This window comes from Fistularia commersonii, chromosome 33 (genome assembly GCF_037954325.1).
Source record: "Fistularia commersonii isolate RoL2024-O1a breed Wild chromosome 33, RoL_Fcom_v1.0, whole genome shotgun sequence".
NCBI lineage: Eukaryota > Metazoa > Chordata > Actinopteri > Syngnathiformes > Fistulariidae > Fistularia > Fistularia commersonii.
Genome location: NC_141316.1, coordinates 10,295,287 through 10,308,710, shown reverse-complemented (window position 1 = coordinate 10,308,710; position 13,424 = coordinate 10,295,287). Strand labels below are relative to the sequence as shown.

At 50.7% G+C, this 13,424-nt stretch overlaps 2 protein-coding genes across 3 annotated transcripts; one reads left to right on the top strand and one right to left on the bottom strand.

Annotated features, from left to right (window-relative positions):
- Positions 1–269: 269 nt before the first annotated feature.
- LOC147215037 (tectonic-3-like) lies at positions 270–6,535 on the top strand. Its single transcript, XM_086140956.1, has 14 exons — positions 270–954; positions 1,890–2,004; positions 2,086–2,183; positions 2,295–2,407; positions 2,832–2,940; positions 3,772–3,884; positions 4,118–4,156; positions 4,291–4,374; positions 4,454–4,573; positions 4,647–4,745; positions 4,822–4,925; positions 5,074–5,221; positions 5,421–5,555; positions 6,158–6,535. Exons 1-14 carry the CDS (start codon positions 558–560, stop codon positions 6,401–6,403), a joined length of 1,920 nt encoding a protein of 639 aa, XP_085997082.1. The 5' UTR covers positions 270–557; the 3' UTR covers positions 6,404–6,535.
- On the bottom strand, positions 6,503–13,271 carry mto1 (mitochondrial tRNA translation optimization 1). 2 transcript variants are annotated; one of them, XM_086140955.1, is made up of 13 exons: positions 12,884–13,271; positions 11,863–12,073; positions 10,655–10,854; positions 10,456–10,573; positions 9,720–10,018; positions 9,449–9,561; positions 9,177–9,367; positions 8,965–9,095; positions 8,484–8,688; positions 7,623–7,794; positions 7,439–7,548; positions 6,881–7,038; positions 6,503–6,733 (listed from the first exon to the last, which is right to left on the bottom strand). In XM_086140955.1, the coding sequence occupies exons 2-13, from the start codon at positions 12,050–12,052 to the stop codon at positions 6,575–6,577; spliced, it is 2,046 nt and encodes a 681-aa protein (XP_085997081.1). In that variant the 5' UTR covers positions 12,053–12,073; positions 12,884–13,271; the 3' UTR covers positions 6,503–6,574. The 2 variants fall into 2 exon arrangements, with proteins under 2 accessions (XP_085997081.1, XP_085997079.1); XM_086140953.1 differs by having other exon boundaries at positions 11,863–12,796; positions 12,884–13,270.
- Between the last annotated feature and the right edge of the window lie 153 nt (positions 13,272–13,424).

The following is a 13,424-nucleotide window of genomic DNA, read 5'->3' as shown; positions in this document are numbered from 1 at the left end:
ATTTGTAGCTGGATTAAAAACATTTCAACATGTAATTACATGTTAATCTGTGATGTAAACAAATCACATTTATAAACCTCTCACTGCTTAAAAACAAAATAAGTGATCTTCACCCACAAGTAGCAGGGCTTTTATTATTCCTGCTAAACTTTACACACCATTTGAATGTGATATGTGTCTTATAGCTGAACAGTCCAATTTGTTTGCCCTCAAATGTTTTTTTTTTTGTTGTTTTTGTTATTTTTAATTTCTTATTTTTAGCTGCCCCTCTCTTAGCAGCTTTACGGTAAACTTCCTTGTTGCTAAGCGGAAGTGGTTCTGACAACTTCCTTAGTAACGAGACGCTCGCCATGGTAGCTGCTAGCTAAATATCAAGTTTTTCCTTACCGCCGTGATGATAAACGCGCATCCCTCTCTCAAATTTTATAACAGCATGTTTCTGTATAATTAAGTGTTTTCCTGTACGCGACGTAAATTGTAATTGGTTATATTGTAACCCGAACTCCGGTTATTTACGCTAATTAGGGCAAGCTAGCTAGCTATGTGTGTGTGAGGAGATGATCTCCCTCCGCCTCCCGCTTCTTCTGCTCCTGTGGATGCGTTTGCTTCTGGCAGCCTCGGAATCCCGTTTCACGCCGACCCCCGGAGTCACCCCGGATATCCCCGACAGACCAGCATCCCCTGCGCCCGGGACTCCGGGGGGAGCGGCGGATTACGCCTCTCCCGCTTCCCCCGACACTGTGACCAAAGACCCCGCAGCTAGCAGGACCACCGGGGTGTCCGGGGCTCCTTCCGAGCTCCCCCAGAACCCCTCCGAGCTCCCCCAGAGCCCCTCCGAGCTCCCCCAGAACCCCTCCGAGCTCCCCCAGAACCCCTCCGAAGTCACCCAGAACCCCTCCGAAGTCACCGAGGTTCCTTCTACAACCACTGGTCAACCCTTGGTGACCCCAGAGGGTAAGACATCCCTCAAAAGTCCTCTCTTGCTCTGGTCCTTCTCATGCTAGTTAGCTAATTAAAGGGTTTGTTTTCATGTGACAGCAGCGGTTTGGGGGTGAATCCAGAAGCTCTCAAGCTGCCCTCTTCTTCTCATTTGATATATATTATTTACATTTGCAGACGAATAGGTTACCAGCACTGAAAGTAATTTTTTATGTGGTGTATTTGAATTCTTCTTCTTCTTCTCCTTTGGGCTTTTCCCTTCAGGTGTCGCCACAGCGAATCAACTTTCTCCATCTAACCCTATTCTCTGGATCCTCCTTTCTCACACCAACTACTTTCACGTCCATCCATCTTCTCTTTGGTCTTCCTCGAGACCTCCTGCCTGGCAGCTCCAATTCCAGCATCCGTCTACCAATATATTCACTGTCCCACCTCTGTCCATGACCCAACCATCTCTGTCTGGCTTCTCTGACCTTCTCTCCAAAACATCTAACATGTGTCGTCCTTCTGATGGACTCATTCCTGATCCTCTCCATGCTGGTCGCTCCCGAAGAGAACCTCAGCATCTTTATCTCAGCAACCTCCAGCTCTGCCTCCTGTCTTTTGGTCATTGTGTGTTTGAAGGAAAACATCTAATCATTTTCTTTTGAGGTTGGGTAACAAACTACCAGATTGTGCGGTCTGGTCAATGAGGGCATAAATAAATGATGTCTACTATAATCTAGTTTTGTGCTTAACTTGATTATAAGCTTCTTCTTAATGAGGGAAACGGAAAAAGCATGTGACAGGAAAAGGACTGCTTTGTTGTGTCATGTAAATAAAATTATTTCACAATACCAGTCATTTAATTAGTCATCAATATTCTCATGCATGTCTTGTGTCAATGTAACCACAAAACCTTCATTATTGCAAGCGTGTTTTCTGCTTCTTCTTTTTTTTTTTAAATCCAGATTGTCCATGTGACCTAACCCCTCGTTTCTGTGACATCGGCTGCTGCTGTGACGTCGTGGACTGCGGCGTCGCAAACCTGAGCACCGTCTTCAGCGGGTGTCCGCAGAAGACCATGTGAGCGTTCCTCTCATGCCCTCAGGAAGCGGCACGTCGAGGCGCAGTCGTTTTTAGAGCTCTGACATTCTTATTTTACAGATCAGGAGTTTGCATTGAGAAATGGCTGATGTTCAGAGCCAACGTGGATTCCTCTCTTGTCACCGTGACCGACTCTTTGTTTTGCGTTCAGTCTGCAGGTAACAAGCTTGCACTGTGTTCATGCAGCTTCCCTTCCAATCGTTTGCCACGTTATTGAAGCACGAGAGAGCCTGTAAAGCTTCCTCTCAGAGCTCTTTGTCTTCCCCCAGGAGGTAATGTGCCCCAGTCTGCAGCAGCTCCACCCAAGGCTCCAGCACTGGGAGCCTCTTACCATTTCTCATCGCCTGAGTCAAGCCTCGGCCTCAGCAGGGGTTTTTACAAGGTATCATCAGCTTTGATATTTCTAGATCTCGGCTCGCAATTCAATATCGGGAGTCCTGATTGTGTCTGATGTTGTTTTTACATATTCTGATTATCAGTTAGTGTGTGTTCAAACTGCCATTATAAATAGCCCAAAATGTATTATTTGCGATTTACAATGCAATTTATACGTATCAACATATTTGGTTTTAAAACCTATTGTGCTAAATTATTCATTTACGCCTTTTTTAATGTCATCCTTTGCACGATTTGCAAATGGTTGGAATGTCTCGTACAGTGGTACATACTCTGTGTCACAACATGATGGGCAGTCGAACAACTTCACATCCAGCCGTGATTATCAGTCGTAGGAAAAGTGAAAGTCGATGAATATTTTCCGACAAGGAGTGCTGTTCTTTATCATCAAGTCCACGTATCTCCCCCAGGTGGACGATGTCATCCAGACGTACTACTCCAACTCCTCGGTGCGCGGCGTCCTCCGCCAGCCGTCTCCTGCTACCGCCGCCGCGCTCTGTGTCAGCAGGAACCCTGCAAGTAAGCTAGCAGCCCGTGGCACCTCACCAGACCTTTGCCAGTCCGGTCCACTCCAAAGGACCAAGTAGAGAGTGGCTGCTTGGACTCCGCGGTCCAAAACTCATGTTTCAGCCTTCTTATACGGGAGGAATCCCTCACTGCAGAGAGGTGAAGCACGGGAGGCAGCAGAGGACGTGCCTTACTTGCCAATGAAAAAAAAGAATGAAATGGTTTTATTTATCTAAATGTATTTTTTATTGAACTTCACCAGTCTTTGATTGTTTTTGATTCAAAATAGCTGGATTATCACATTTACTGTTCAAATGCTGAGAAGACTGTTGAGCCTCAATGATGTCTGACTGCCGGCTTGCTGTCTCTTTGCTATTGAAGTGTTTAAACACGTTCGCTAGATCAACAACATTTCCAATTTGTTGACAACTGTGTGTGTGTTACTAGTTTCTTGTGCTGAGCGATTCTAAAACGTCTTCAAAGAGCCTCTGAGTGGCAGTTCTCCCGCCTCATGGTGGGGGGCGCCCGTGATTCCAGAAATTCTCCTTGCGATTCCTCGCGTTATTCGGTGAATACGCTACTCTGTAGGGTCCGTGTGTTCGTAAATCTGATTGTGATGAAATCAGCGCCTCGGCAGCCGTGAACCGCACTGGACGTCACTGCGCCACTGTAACATCACGTTCTCTGAAAACACGCTTGTAACGTGGCAGCAGGCCCTTTGCATGATGGACCTGTATCTCATGGAAGCAGACATGCAAACGCTTCTGGCCGGCTCTCCTGCTCTATCTATGAAAATTATTTTTGGCAGTTGTTGTAACTATGTCTGTTTCCTTGTGCTTGCAGAGTTTTTGAGGTCCGGGACTCTGTCGTGCACGCGCATGTTAACTCCTCAGTCGTGCACCACGGACCCAAGTCTCAGCGCTCGGTCCTACTTCTCCGACCTCAGTCTGATGAAGGTGAGCGCGTCCATTTGCTCCAGGAGCTCGCCGCTGACGAAATGTCCACAGGGATTTTTAGAGCTGAGCCTTATTGACAGACATTTTAAGTTAAAAAGACAAATAACAAACAAATCGCACCGATGCTGACGTTTCGGTCCCATCGACATTTGCGCTTTCAATCCCGTTCTTTCACGGACCGACATAATCGCCGCGGTGCAAACGCTTAACGCTTCACATCGTTTGTTTTGTAGATCCCGATAACCAAGATGGCAAATGTGTCAGACTTCCTGGTGAGTTTCTCATAAACGCAGCTCAAATCTTGACATGGTTTTTGCAACTTTTATCATTGACTTTGATTGAGAGTTGGTTGTTTCCTTTGCTGACCGGCTCAGTCCAGGCTAAGCCATCGCTCATATGGTTTCAGATCCCGGTCACGCCGCTGCTCTCTGAATGGCCTGCTCCGGTAGAACGACCAGGAACCAACTTCTGTATGAATGTGACAAAAAAGGTGATTCCCCTTAAAGAAAAAACAGCACATTTGTGGTTTTGATCAAGTCTGAATTCTTCTCTTCGCGGTTCTTTTGCAGGTGGAGTTTGTCATAACGTACACGGACGGGGGAGAAATCACAGACGCCACTGTGAATGTGGTTCTGGGGAATGCGGATATGAGTCAGTTGCTGTTACAGACGCACTCCGTCAAATACCAGGTAACCTGTTCAAAACCTCCGGGAAATCCCCTGCGGATTAAACACCCGAGATAAGCCGACACCTTTCCTCCAGCTGGAAACGCCCAAACCCACAGCGGGAAGGCCGGGCCCCGCAGCTGGACTTCAGACGGGCTCTGGTGTCAGGGGTCGCTTTGGCGAGGCGACGAGACCCGTATCCTCCCCGGCCACACGGTTAACAGGTTCAGTCCAGTCAGTTCTGCTTGGTAGTTCCTTGACAGCGGGTTCAGCTGACGATGGCGGGGTTTTCAGCGGGCGGGGAGTGCTCCGCCGACCCGGACGCCCGAACCCCCGTCCGATTCGCGCACGACGCCGTCAGCGGCTGCGCGTTCAGGTGGGCTCGCCTCGCTTCACGGTTTCCGCGGAAGCCGAGTCCGTCCCTCGCATGGAAAGGAGAGGACGGCCTTCCAAAGTGCCATGAATATGACCCTGTTCTGACTTCAATGCCGTCTCTGTCTCCTCTCCCGGCTTGTTTGGTTTAGCTCTCCATCTAGTGACTGTTCAGAACTACGTTCCCAGATTGAGACGGTCTTGCGGGGTGTTTCCTCTCCCGAAGCGGTGGCGATGAACGCCGGCTCCCAGCCGGACTGGGCCCGAGTCCTGCACCGGACGTGTCCCGTGGGCTCCCAGGTACTTCCACACCAGGATTTCACTTTCATAACTGCTTGCGGACGAATGCTCAGGTTCCTTGAAACGCTGACTATAAACCAGCGTGCAGCAGGCTAAGAAGAAAACCGACGACGGACTTTTATATTATTTCATTTTAATAAAGCTGGTTATTTTCTTTGTGAAGCTTCGCTTGAATTTTTGTCTCTCGTCCATGTGCTAGGAGACCTGTGACTCGGGTTGCACCCTCCCCCACTCGCTCTCCATCCGAGTGCTGTGGGCTCACCAGGGGTCCTTGGACCTTCCCCAGCGCTTCATCCTGGGCGCCAAATACCTTTTCAAGTGCCGCACTTTCAAGGTAGACGGTTGTTTTTCGTCACAGTGGCTTATTTTCCATTACCTTCCCCCTTTTCCTTCTCTCTTCCTTCTTCTTCTTCTTCTTCTTCTTTCGGCTTTTCCCTTCAGGTGTCGCCACAGCGAGTCCACTTTCTCCATCTAACCCTATTCTGTGGATCCTCCTCTCTCACACCAACTACCTTCATATCTTCTCTCACGACGTCCATAAATCTTCTCTTTGGTCTTCCTCCAGACCTTCTGCCTGGCAGCTCCAATTCCAGCATCCGTCTACCAATATATTCTCTATCCCTCCTCTGTCCATGACCCGACCATCTCCGTCTGGCTTCTCTGACCTTCTCTCCAAAACATCTAACATGTGCTGTTCCTCTGATAGACTCATTCCTGATCCTCTCCATCCTGGTCACTCCCAAAGAGAACCTCAACATCTTCATCTCTGCAACCTCTAGTTCTGCCTGCTGTCTTTTGGTCATTGGAACAGTTTCTGGTCCAAACATCATCGCTGGTCTCACCACTGTCTTGTACACCTTTCCTTTCATTCTGGCCGATGTTCTTCAATCACAAAACACCCCTGACACTTTTTCTCCTTCTCCTCCTCTCTTCCAGTGTCCTATAAAATCACCTCTCTACTTGACCGCTGAAGTTACATTCATCGACACCACCGTTTACCCACAGCCCCCCCGCGGATCGCCCCGACCCTTCTGGAAGTTTCCATTCGGGTTCTTCACCGGGGGCTCGGCCGAGCTGGACGGACACACTCTCCCGAACGGCGGTGACAGCGAGAAGGTCACCGGGAGTTTAATGCTGTTCATAGCGATGTTGCTAACAGGATTAGAATTCTTCAGCAGGTAGTGAGATTACTGGCAGGACCTCTGGGCCGTCGAGCGCGTCTTTGCTGGGAAGTCGTGAAGGGAATAGTTTTGTGCTACACGATAACGACAAATGCATCGACACTGTATATATATTTATTTTTTACACATTTGCAGGGACAGTTGTATATTTTTAAATAAATGAGTCCTTTTGCTAGGTTAAGGTTGCATTTCTTCCCCGCCACTCATCTTCCGCCTCTCCTTTTTGCCGGTCGTGGACTTTCCTCCCCGCGACCCCCGTTTGCCGGACGTAGTTGAGCAGATGAACGATCGCGGCCGGAGTGATCCCTTGCAGACGAGCGGCGGCTCCCAGCTGGGTGGTAGGAAACACAATCATCATTTTGTTTGTCGGATGCGACGGCAGAGGCATTAAGTTGCAGATCTGTGAGGATCTGCTGGCTAACGATATGAAGTTGGCGATAAAGAGTGGAGTGTTTGCCGCTTGCTTGCGCTGACTCACTGTCGTGGGACGAACTCTGTCCAGAATCTCTCGGACTTCCTGAGACAAAGACACTGGCAGGGTGAGATAGTTTATCTCCTGCGGGAGAGACATGCTCTCCTCCCTCTGAATTCTCTCGATCTCTTTCCTCTGCTGGTCACAGTGCGGCCTGTACACGGCTGCGCGACACACAGAGGGAAGGAATTAGAACCTGAAAACCAACATGCAATAATTACTTTGCGTGAGCAAACAACAGTGAATCCAGTCCTGTGGAACTTTAGTGTCCGGCGTCACTCGGACCGCAGGAGCACGTGGGGAAATTCTGTACGTCCTCAGTGATAACATGGAAACATGCACTCGCGTTGTTCGTATAACGTGGATTTCAGATTACATTGAGGTAGAAGGCGCTTTTGAGTGGGAGAGAGAATGTCCACATACGGTCTGTGAGGTGAGTGTGTGGAGGAGAACTGGGAAGCAAAGATTTACAGCCATTGTTGTCTGTAATTTGACCCGCCGAGGTCAAAGAGTTTGCCTGCCAGAGAAAAGGGACGCCGGTCCGACTTTTAACTCCCCGTTTACCTTCTATCTTCAGCCTCTGGGAGAATTCCATGTACGGCGACAGACGCTCGGCAAATACAGCCGCCAGCATTTCAAAAGATACGTCGTTGTACTGGAGCACCTCCATCGCACTGCAAAGGAACACAGACTGTGAGTCGCGGTCCTGCCGGGGCTTCCGGCGGGAAAAAGGAGATCGGCGACTCACTTCACGTTGCCGCTCTTTGCCTCGCTCATGCAGAGGCCGGGCAGCTTCCTTCTCCAGTGTGCCGTGGAGAAGGTGAGAGCCTGAAGAGCTGCCAGCGCGTCCCGGAGACTGTCTCTCACCCTCACGGCCTCCTCGTAGCGCAGCGAGGAAACACATCCCGCCTCCTCAAACCCTGACACGACAGAGCGGTTGGCATTCTCAGACATCCTGGTGTATTTTCATACCATATCAAATGAAACCTCTATTAGAAACTCCGCGGAAAGAAGGTGGTGTTGGTGAAGAGCAACGGTTGCCAGGTCTAAAAGGACCGGCCGGTCCTGAGATCTAACGGGTTTCTCAACCCCCCTTCGGTTGCGGTCCTCTGGGACATCTCGGGAGGAAGAGGAAACAGAAGCGTCCAGAATCAACAGCGCTCAGGAGTCTCCTGAAGCCACACCACGGGTTCATGGAGCGGATTTTGATTTCCTAACACCTGGAATAACAAACCCCGTCTTGTAGCGTTCTCACAAAGTCACCAGGGGGGGGTTTGGTTTCGGTCCCTGCAGGACCCGTTGGCTCCGACGGCGTGTTTGCGCTCGCAGATACCGAGGTATTAGCAAACATTCTCTAAATCACAACGGCGACTTGCAGATGTTCCTCTGTCCCGATGCGAACGGACCGCGATTCGGTTCTGAATCACCGTATCGGAGCAAAGACTCGCCAGCGGAGCGAGCTTGAAGTAAAAGGGCCGGTCAAGTTTCACATATTTCCTTTCAGTCTCCTAACAAGAGGCGAGTGTAACGTGGAGACGTTTCGAAATCGTCCCGTTGTTCATTTCAATTCGACGAGGACTTGAATTTGCTGTGATCGCGAAGATCCCACCTCTCGGCGTGAGCCGGAGGTCGGCGTTGTCCGGCCTCAGAGAAGTCCGGAACTCGGCCCGGCTGGTGAACATGCGGTACGGCTCCGTGACGCCCCGGGTCACCAGGTCGTCGATGAGCACCCCGATGTAGCTCTCGGTCCGGGACAGCGTCAGCGGCGGCAGGGACAACGCCACGCGAGCGGCGTTCACTCCGGCCCACAGGCCCTGAAGACGAGAAGGTCCATCACTTTTAAATTTCATCCTACGAAAAAGGAGATTCTGATCGGTCGGAAAAGACCTCCGGCACCGGAGCATCCCCGCGGAACACCTCACCGTTCTCCATGACAACACACCTTTCATTCCGGTTGCCTGGTTACCGCGATTTGGCGCAAAAGAGCCGGGTTACCTTTTCAAAGCTGCAACTCGGGCTATTCCTTCACCGCGTCTTAGCACGAAGATCACGTTTTACTCAGAATGTGGTTTCCAAATGCACGGATGTACCTGCGCGGCCGCCTCCTCGTACCCCGTGGTGCCGTTGATCTGCCCGGCCAGGAAGAGACCCTGGGCGCTTTTCACCTGCAGCGCCGGGCTCAGCTGGGTGGGACACACAAAGTCGTACTGCACGCCGTAACCTGGAAAACATCACGAAGAACAAGCTCGATCTTGTTCGGTAACTGAAATGGCCGGATCTGACGGGACCTTGCGGTGTTTACCGGGTGTGTGGATTTCCGCCCCGTGCATGCAAGGGATCTCCCTGATGAGACGGAGCTGGACGTCCGGAGGCATGGTCATGGAGAGACCCTGGGGATACAGAAGGTCCGAGTTCATCCCCTCGGGCTCCAGCCACACCTGGTGCTCCCTGCCTGGGAAGCGAAGTACTCGCGACTCAATGGAGGGACAGTATCTGGAAGAACCCGGGAAAAACACCATGAGGTTTTCTATGTAAGCAGTGTGTGTGTGTGTGTGTGTGTGTGTGTGTGAGTACCTCGGACCCTTTGTGTCTTGCTGGATGTGACAGTTGAGGTGCAGGCTCTCCCTCACCACCCTCTCCACCCCTGGCGTTGTGTAGGTCAGGTAGCAGGGCAGCTGTTCTTCAGGCTACAGGGAAGTTTACGGTGAACATTTTAGAAACGGATCAGCGAAGGCGCTTATCTCCCGGAAAATGTGCCGTGTGTGACTATTTCTTCTCAGCAGAGGCCGACGCTCGTGGTTGTTCGGCGTGGTCTCCTTGCAGGTCACGAAGCCCGCGGAGCTACCTTGCAGCGCGGGTGCGCGTTGAGGAAGCTGAAGGGTGTCGGCCGGCCGTCGGGAGGGTGTCGCGTGGCCAGAGACAGATCCACCGAGTCTTTGACGATCCTGGGCGGCGTGCCGGTCCGGAGCCGGCCCATCCTCAGCCCCAGCCGGTCCCTCAGCGTGGCCGACATCCCCGCGCTGGACGGGGCGTCCCCGATGCGCCCGCCGGGGGAGCTGCTCTGACCCACGAACAGGGCGCCGGACAGGAAGGTGCCGGTGGTTAGAACTACGGTCCTGGCGGATATCGGGAGGCTTCCATCTGCTGGGAAGAGATCAACGATCCATCAGGACCGGAACTACCCGCCACAGAAACGGTTTCTTCCCATCGGCCGCCCTCCTCATCGATAACGCCCCGGTCCAACCTCTCTTGCCATTTTGCCCTGATCTCGCTTTATTTCTCACTCATTTAATGCCTGTTCTATGTTGTCTGTTTAGCACCGTCAGCCAAAGCTTATTTCTTATTGATGCAAAATTACTTTTCTGATTCTGCTGTAAGATTCATGTCTCTCCTCATCCTCTACCTTTTCCTACCTTTCTGTTTTATCTTCGTTCCTCTGTACGACAGCGACCCGTTAAAAGCACCATTTCCGAATCGAGCTAAAACACCGAAGCCGCTAACGAATCCCAACACGAGCTAAGAGGCCGTGTTTTCAGCAAACGGTATTTCCGACCGCTAAGGCGTTTACGCCATGCACTTACTCAAACGTATCCCGGTGACTCTGTGACGTCCCGGCTCTTCTGGGTCGGGTTCTTCCACCAGCAGCTCCTCCACCGAACCCTCCAGCACCGTCAGCCGGGGGGTGGACATCAGCTCCGACTGAGCGCAGAAAAACAGCAAACGGTGGTAAGTGACCCGGCTGATTCGACGCGGGGGGGAAGCTAGCGTGTCTGTGGTTACCTGGATGAACTGGCGGTACCGCTGGCGGTCCAGCTGGGCCCGCGGGCCCCACACGGCGGGGCCTTTTCTGCGATTGAGGATGGAGAAGTGGATCCCGGCCCAGTCGCCCGCTCGGCCGCAGAGTCCGTCGAGAGCGTCGACTTCCCTCACGAGATGGCCCTTCCCGACGCCTCCCAGGGACGGGTTGCAGGACAAGGCCCCTGGAGGTCAGCAGGCGGGGTCACCTTCTCACCTAGATTTGGTTTTTTTCCCCGCATTGTTTTATAACTGTCCTTGTAACGCGTGTGTGAAAATAGGGCAACTTAAAATGGAGTAATACAGGAATCAATGAGCTTCTTCTGCTACTTTTTCTTTACCTCTCCAGCGCCGCTTTGAACGCGAGTTAGTTTTTTAAGTTCCCTTCATACTGGAAACGAAGGTTGACGCGAGAAAGCAAGATATATTCAGCTCACTGATAAGAAGGATTCCTAGAAAACTAGTGGGAGTAGATGTTGAGAAATGAGTTCTGAGTTATCACAGTTACAAATACACTTTAAAATATTCTGTATCATTGTGTTGGTTTGATTAGAGGTAGCAAATGCTGCATAGCAGCGGAGCAGCTTACTGAACCCTGTCTGAACACCAAAAGGAACGTGGCACTTATTCTGCTGACTGAACGCCACTCGGTTTAAGCCGGTTAGCAAGCGCTAATGGTTTTCCAAATTAAAATAGTATATTTTATTGTGCAATTTATGCAATATATAAACTTTACACCAGAGAGTACGTTTATAAGAATGACTAACGCTGATATTAAAATATTATGTGCTGGTGTGATGAGTACTTCATCCCATTGTTAAAAAAGAGGTGTATCCTTAGTTATGGGTCACACAAATGTATAAGAATATAATAAGAATGTTCGATTGTGCGCTAGATTTGGGGTTCTGGCCCTGTTGTGGTTTCCTTCCACAACAGATAAGACTCAACTCAGTCACTGGATAACACACATTTTTTTAGGATACCGTTTGGAATTTATGTTCGGACTCAGGACTGAATTATTTTCCTCATTGCCTTGAAGAGATCTTATTTTTCTTGTTTCATTTAGTCAATAAATTTAACCCTTTTTTTTACCGCTCTCTCTTACTTTTATGAGACACGTAAGGTCGAGCCTAGCCGGATGTTTAACGCTTCCGGGTCCAAATCTACAAACGCTCCATGTGTTCTCCTCTCACCGACGGTGTGTATCTTCTGTGTGACCAGGAGCGTCTCCGCTCCCACTCTGGCCGCCGCCGCCGCCGCCTCGGTGCCGGCGTGACCTCCGCCCACCACCACCACGTCGTAGCGCCGTCCGGCCTGGTGGCTGGCACGCCTGGAGGCCGGGAACAGGAATCTCTCCAGCGAGCGAAGCATCTTCGCAGACATGTGGGGCGATCACCTGTGCGGCTTGCAAAATATATTTCAAAGTGAACGGATACGACTCCGGAGAAAACCCCGATCGCGTCAAAAGCGGTGATTTCAGGAACCAATAGACGCAATTTGCGCACGGGTTTCGTTCCAGAGGTTGGTCCTGACAGCACCTTGCGACGGTGTGTTTACGTAGCTATCTAAGCGGGGGCCGATGTCCATGTCATACTAGATGAAATAGTAATAATAATAAAAGTCAAAGTTTGGAGAGGGAGCGGGTTTTGTCATTCGCTGAGAAGATGTATAACGTGAATATTCTTCATGTGGGCTGAGCCTGGACCTACATCCTCACCACACCTGGGTGAAAACACACGGTCTCCATCCAACCAGTAAAAAAAAAAAAGAAGAAATTAATAAAATCACAGCTGTCTGGGGAAAAATAATCATAACACACACTACTGGAGAGAGCAGCCGTACGAGCTACAAACACTGACAATGACCAAAAGACAGGAGGCAGAGCTGGAGGTCGCAGAGATGAAGATGTTGAGGTTCTCTTTGCGAGCCACCAGGATGGAGAGGATCAGGGATAGGATTAGATGTTTCGGAGAGAAGATCAGACCCAGGTGGCTGGGTCATGGACGGAGAAGGGAGACTGGAATTGGAGGTCTAGAGGAAGAACAAAGAGAAGATGGATGGATATGAAGGTAGCTGGTGTGAGAGAGGAGGATCCAGACCAGGGTTAGATGAAGAAGGTGGAGAGCACTGGAGGGAAAAAGCCCAATGGAGAAGAAGAAGTAAACTGTCGGTTCCATGGCAGTCAGCTGGAAACAGCCTGATCACGATACTCACAGTGTCACTGATGAAGGATATCTTTTAAAATGATGAAAGCAGAAAACTGGTCACCTTTGGAGAACATCTACTTGCGGCGTGTGTGTGTGAGTGTGTGTGTTTCGTAAACTCCACGGGGGCGGCCATACTGTCCCCAACTTACAGCCGTAATACAGGGTGTAAAGACGCACTGGCATTTTTTGTTTTTTATCGCACGCCAAGGGATCTTTTTGGGCGTCGACTGCAATTTCAGAAAGAAATAAAAGGTGTGCATGTGTGTGTGTGTGTGTGTGCGGGGTGACGCAAAAAGTGCGTGATTGACGAGTTAAAAACACTTCCCAAACAAAGTGGCGTTGCGTGATGGCTGCCACGTGTGCAGTCCAAAGTACGCTTTAATTGCATGCCAATCGGCGCCGATCGGTTATCGATCCGACGCGTGACCCTCCGACCTGCGCGTACTCGTCCATCGGTCCGTGCGCGCTCCCTGATAGGTCAAAGGTGAACGCGCACGCCGACGCCCCCTCCCCCTCCCCCCTCCCCTCCCCTTCCAGCCGGCGTCCAG

Bases quoted from the DNA above. Each gene is read 5' to 3' on its own strand.
- LOC147215037 (XM_086140956.1), top strand. From the start codon at position 558: ATGATCTCCCTCCGCCTCCCGCTTCTTCTGCTCCTGTGGATGCGTTTG. The intron at 4,157-4,290 runs GTGAGTTTCTCA...ATATGGTTTCAG, and splicing joins CAAATGTGTCAGACTTCCTG to ATCCCGGTCACGCCGCTGCT. The intron at 5,556-6,157 runs GTAGACGGTTGT...CCTCTCTTCCAG, and splicing joins TCAAGTGCCGCACTTTCAAG to TGTCCTATAAAATCACCTCT.
- mto1 (XM_086140955.1), bottom strand. From the start codon at position 12,052: ATGTCTGCGAAGATGCTTCGCTCGCTGGAGAGATTCCTGTTCCCGGCC. The intron at 10,019-10,455 runs GTAAGTGCATGG...ATCTCTTCCCAG, and splicing joins AGTCACCGGGATACGTTTGA to CAGATGGAAGCCTCCCGATA. The intron at 9,562-9,719 runs GTAGCTCCGCGG...ACTTCCCTGTAG, and splicing joins ACGCGCACCCGCGCTGCAAG to CCTGAAGAACAGCTGCCCTG.